Source organism: Balaenoptera ricei, chromosome 20 (genome assembly GCF_028023285.1).
Source record: "Balaenoptera ricei isolate mBalRic1 chromosome 20, mBalRic1.hap2, whole genome shotgun sequence".
Taxonomy (NCBI): domain Eukaryota; kingdom Metazoa; phylum Chordata; class Mammalia; order Artiodactyla; family Balaenopteridae; genus Balaenoptera; species Balaenoptera ricei.
Genome location: NC_082658.1, coordinates 9,543,423 through 9,548,763, shown reverse-complemented (window position 1 = coordinate 9,548,763; position 5,341 = coordinate 9,543,423). Strand labels below are relative to the sequence as shown.

Genomic DNA, 5,341 nt, shown 5'->3' with positions numbered 1-5,341 from the left:
CGTTGTTTACAGGCTGAGCACAGTTGCTATTTTAAGATGCTGATGGAGGGCAGCGTGAGCAATGAGACCCTGGGTCGGTGGGGGGGTGTGGCAGGGAGCTGCTAGGCACGCTGGAGGGCCAGACTGCCACAACTCTGTTCAAAATACAGGTTCCTAAGACCCGCGGCCAGAGGGTGTACCTCAGGGTGGAATTTCTCTTCCTCCTACCCCTAGACAGAGGCCCCACCCATGACAATGGAGATTATGAACGAGAAAAACATTTATTCCATCTCCAAAATTAGTCTAACAGAATCCAAGGGTGCAGTGCATCTTCCCCCAAGGCTCTGCAATACATTCAGAGCAGCCTGTGGGCTGTGGGTGTGCCCCATACCTCCCAGCTAACAGTGGTGGGGTATTTACATAAAGCTGGGTGTTGTCATCAGGCAAAGCCCCTTCCTGCGGCCAAGGGGTGGGAGCAGAGACAGTGCTGCTTGGGGTGGGGGGGGGGCGGGGGCGGGGGCGCGGCACCAGCCCTGCCCCTAGGCTGTCAGGAAGGTGACCCAGAGGCACTGGCACAGAGTCGTGAGCCCAGATCCAAGCAAGCAGACACTTCAGCAGTGAGCATGGGCTGCCGCTCGCAGAGCAGGCAGAGGGCAGGGGGCTGGGGGCAGAATGAACCTGAGTGAGGAGGAAAGGAGCCCCAGCCCAGCGCCAGCAGCAGAGCAGGGGGAAGGCCCCACAGCCTCATCTTTGGCAGAGACCCCCAGATGGCGGCGGCCACTGAGGCCTGCACGTGGCCCGGCTCCTTCAGGCTGGGGAGAAGCTAAGGCACTTGTCAAACCAGCACGTAGGACCCTTGGAGCTACTCCAGGCGGGGCTGGGGATCATTAAAAGCAATGACAAAACCTGTCTAAACAAAAACCCTTCCCTAAAAAAATGCCCTCGAGGAGTGGTGGGTGAAGCCCCGTGGGGCACAGGCCGAGGCTCTGAGGCCAGCAGCCAGGACGAGGAGGCAGGGGCTCTCTCTCCAGGCGGTGTGTCAGCTCGGACAGGCGCCAGGTGGATCGAGAGGGGCCGGCAGCTCTGGGAGACCAGCCTCGGGGGAGGAGTCCAGGAAGAGGGGAGGCCCCCCAGGCGCCCTCCCTCCTCCCCTTACCATCCCCGGCTGCAGCTCAGTACACGGGGGGCGGCTGGTAGCCCTCTGTGGTCTCGGCGCTCTGGGTGAAGGGCGGCTGCTGGTAGCTGTCTGCAGGCGCGCCTGGGTAGGAGGCGTAGGCCGTGCTGGGGTCCAGAGTGGGGTCCACATAGTTCTGGATGAAGTCGTCCACTCCGGCCTTGTAGCGCTGGTAGGCCAAGGAGGCCAGCACGCCCTGCAGGGAGCCCCGAGGTTTGGATTCCTCAGCCCTCCACCACCCTTCACCAAAGACACCAAGACCCTGGCCCGTCCTGGTCCACTTACCCAGGAGAAGACAGAAAAGAAGCTGAAGGTGATGGCCGCCCGGGCTGAGTCGGCTCCCACCAGCACATATTCTGGGTTGGTGGCTGCCCATTGATTGGCAAGGAAGCAGAAGCCAACAAACCACAGGAAGGTCCAGAGAGCTGGGGAGAAGGCCAGGAGGGCAAGGTTAGCTCCACGGAGGAGGCAGGAGGGCAGGCACCTCCTGGGAGGGAGAAGCCTCCGGGGGTGTAAAGGGCACTCATGCAGAAGCCAGGGTGGGGACAGGATGCCATCCTGGGAGTCCTTGCTCCAAGTCCCACTCAGCTCTGGCGGGTTTCAGCAGACGGTGAGAAATCCTTGCGTGCCAGCCTGTCTGCTGGGGAGGTCTGGGGACCTGGGGCTGCTCCCACCCCTCCCAAGCCCTGCAGTCACAGCACTCTAGAGCTCTTGGGACCACTGCCACTCCTGTTCACCCCAAGATCAAATGAAGGTGCAGCCGGCAGATACCTGAGAAGAGCAGGTCGCTGATGACCAAGTACTTGCGGTCAGTGGCGTTGCTGATCTGGGGGAAATAGACGTCAACCACGAGGAAGAAGGCCGAGGCCAGGAAGGCCAGCACCCCGATGGCGCTGCCGAAGCGGCACGCGTCCTCGTTGAGGTTGAACACGCAGTACTGCTGTTTGGAGCTGGGGGTGTTGCTGTAGCCCTCACCGAAGATGCATGAGAACACGATCAAGGCGAAGACCTGAGGGGGAGGCAGGGGAAGGGCTGAGTGACTGCTACCCTCGTGGGACAAACCCCCCAGGTGGCACACAGAGTGGGACCCTGATGGGTGTTGGACGCTGGCCTCTGCTCTTGCTGTTCCCACTGCTGGAGGTTGGTGTCCCAGCCCCTCCTGAACTTGGGGAGCGAGTCCCTCCCTCTCCCTTCTCCTGGGCTATCTCCAGACACCAGTCACAAGTCACAAGGGGCACGGCCGGGGATTCCTGGACTGGGGATGGTGGGGAGTGGAGGGGGATCTCCTGGGAGGGGACTGCCCGCCCAGCTGTCTGCCTGGAGGATGGGTACTGGTGGTTAGGTACTTGAAGATTAAGGGCAATCGCCCAACCTAAACCACTCCCACTTTCAGTGAGTTTTAAACAGGATGGGTCACAAAGTCATAGAAACCCAAGCTTGGAGTGTCACCCCCATCACCTGTCTGACTCACCTCTACAGCACCCAGCCTCTGCCTAAACACCCAGTGACGGAGGACTCCTCCCACCTCAGGAGAGCCATGCCTCCGAGCTGAAATAGTGTCCCCAGGCCCTCACTTCCTGGAGCCCCCTCTAACTCTTCCCTGCTGGGCTCCCCAGTTTGGCCAGCTTTTTTCCTACAAGGAATTCTGGGCTCTTTGGCATCCTGGCCCCTGCCCTCCCAGGGAACCCCAGCTGGCCTCCCGCTCATAGTGGGTCCTACCCACACAGGGCGCCTCAGGCTGGTCTGCCCAGCAAGCCTGTGGACATAGCTCTGCACTCAGACCCCTGGATGTACTGGGGTGGGGGTCGAGGGTGGGTACCAGCCAGAACTCCGGGAGGGGATCCAGGCCCTTGCGAAAGGCCTCACGTCACCTCTCTCCGCCCCAAACTGAAAGGCCACCGCTCATCCCTGCCTTATGTCGGCAGACCCGGGACAGTCTGGACGCCTGGCTCCCTCTGGGACGGGCCCAGGCCTCTCCCCAGCCTGTCCTGCCTGCCTGCACAAGGCCCTCTCAATAGGCTCTGGAGGTGGCAGTCACAAACCCCACCCCCAGCTGGAGATGAAGCCGGAACTCCGGATGCTGGGAGCAGTGTGCCAGCCTGACTCCTGGCACTGCCATCCCGAAACGTGGGCATCTGCTCCTGGGGTCAGACCCCACAGTCAGGCAGAGCGGGGGTGAGGGTGCCACCAGGGCAACTCGTAGGGCTCCAGTCCCAGGCAGGGGCAGGTGTGGTGTGGGCGCCGCATGCCCAGCCCTCTGCCTGCGGGCCGGCTAACACCTTGTCCAGCTTTGGGCTCTGGTTGTCCAAGAGCATAGGACCTCCCACCAACGCCCCACCCCCAGTAACCTGGTACTGAAGCGCTCATCCAGCTCACAAGGAGGACAACATCCTGGGTTCACCTGATCTTGGATGGGGAAGCAGACCCATGGGCTGCTCTTGAGTGGAAGAGAGACTCTATTTCAGGGCGCCAGGCTGCCCCCCAACCCCCCGCACCCCACGTGGCTTCGGAAAGCCCCTTCCTGATGAATTCCCCCAGGCTGGGAGTCGCGGCGTGCCGGCCACCTGTCCTGGAGCCGCCTCAAACTCCTCCCACTGCCAGCAAGGCGACGGGCCTGCTCCCCGCGGTGCCGCCCGGCCATTCCGCGCCCGGGCTGGGAGGTGGGGGGTGGCGGGACCCAGGTTCGGGGGGCGGCGGGGCCCGGGGGGGTGAGGGGCTGGAGGGTTCCGGGCCCCGCTCGCCCGCCCCACGCGCGCCGCTCCCACCCCCGGGCCTCGGCCGCCACCACCTGTCGCGCTCTCAGGCTCGCGGCGGCCCCCGTTCCCCCCGGCCTGGCGACGAAGTCGGGTCCCCGAGGCCCCGCACCCCGGCTCACCAAGCACACGGCGCGCACCACCACCTGAGGCTGCGTCAGGAAGCGCCGCAGGTCGAAGGAGCCGCCCGCCTTGGCCGCGCCGTAGGCCCCGCTCTCCATGTCGCCGTCGCCGTCGCCGCCGCGGACTGCTGAGGAGCCAGCCCGCCGCCTCGCCCCCGGCCCGGCTCCTCCCCAGGGGCGTGGCCAGCGCCGCCCCAGGGACCGAAGGCAAAGTCCGCCCAAGGCGAGCGGCGGTGCAGGAGCGGCAGGGGTTCCCCGACAGCCCGGCCTGCGCTTCCAGCGGCCGACATCCGTCCAGCCCAGCGGGCTCATTGTCCAGCCCACCTCTCGGCCGGGGTCTCGTCCCTCTGCTATGCTGGTTCGCAGGGCGACTGGAAAGGGGCCAGAGAGTCCCCAGGAAGAGAGGGTCGCAAGGAGAGCCCGCCCCTCTGCTCCATCCACTCTTTGCCCCTGCACTCCCGCCTCCTCCTCCAGGAAGCCCCGCCGGACGCCGTCTGGGCCCCACCTGCCCAAGACCCAGGCTCCTACGCACCTCCTCTCTTCTCCCCCATTCTACTCAAACCCCAGGCCACAGCCTGGACCCCTCCCTGCATGGCCTGTCACTCTTTCCTCCTCTCTGGAGCTAAGCCTGGGATGTGGTCGAGACCACCGCCCCTCCCAGTTTTTCCTGAGCTGGGCCCGGCCCCAGGGCCATGTAGGGCCAACTTCCAGTCTCCAAGATGGTGTGCAGACAGAAACGAAGTTCCCAGGGTGACCGGCAGGGGGCAGAGTTTAATCCAATTCTTTCCGGAAATGGTTCAGAGCGTCCAAACTGGGATGGCTCTATGTGTGGGTGTGTGGGTGGGGAGTGGGGGGTGGGGGGTGGTTCTCCAGGGGCCTCAGGCTGACTCGGCAGGGAGGAATTCCAGACATCATAGTTGCAGGTAAGGATTAATGAGGGGGTGCTGGCCAGGTGGGGCCCAGAGTCCTCCAGGTGAGCGGGACGGTGACAGGTGAGCAGTGGAGCCAGAGGACTGGGCCACCAGGAGATGGGGTGCCACTCCAGGGAAAAGGGGAGCAGGGGTGGGGGAGGAAGCAGTGGCCCTGGGTGGGCTGGTGCCTCTGGGCCTTCACATCTACCCCACCACCATCTTCCCAGACCTGGATAGACGGTGACGAGCAGCTGAGGGGTGAGGAGAGGAGCCCTCCCAGAGCCCCCTCCTCCTATGGACCTCTCCTTCCCCCTACAGCTCCCCCCCATCTTAAAACCCTCAAACTAGCACCATGAGTATTTGATGAAGAACACCAGCGCTCCAAGAATCCAGGCTGGGGGG

At 63.9% G+C, this 5,341-nt stretch overlaps 1 protein-coding gene across 1 annotated transcript; it reads right to left on the bottom strand.

Annotated features, from left to right (window-relative positions):
* Positions 1-241: 241 nt before the first annotated feature.
* SYNGR2 (synaptogyrin 2) lies at positions 242-4,191 on the bottom strand. The gene is made up of 4 exons (XM_059907595.1): positions 4,029-4,191; positions 1,925-2,162; positions 1,439-1,578; positions 242-1,349 (listed from the first exon to the last, which is right to left on the bottom strand). The coding sequence occupies exons 1-4, from the start codon at positions 4,125-4,127 to the stop codon at positions 1,152-1,154; spliced, it is 675 nt and encodes a 224-aa protein (XP_059763578.1). The 5' UTR covers positions 4,128-4,191; the 3' UTR covers positions 242-1,151.
* Between the last annotated feature and the right edge of the window lie 1,150 nt (positions 4,192-5,341).

Excerpts from the sequence above, each read along its gene's own strand:
- SYNGR2 (XM_059907595.1), bottom strand. The coding sequence starts at position 4,127 with ATGGAGAGCGGGGCCTACGGCGCGGCCAAGGCGGGCGGCTCCTTCGAC. Across the intron at positions 2,163-4,028 it reads TGGTGCGCGCCGTGTGCTTG|GTCTTCGCCTTGATCGTGTT; the intron begins GTGAGCCGGGGT and ends CCTCCCCCTCAG. Across the intron at positions 1,579-1,924 it reads CAGCGACCTGCTCTTCTCAG|CTCTCTGGACCTTCCTGTGG; the intron begins GTATCTGCCGGC and ends CCTTCTCCCCAG.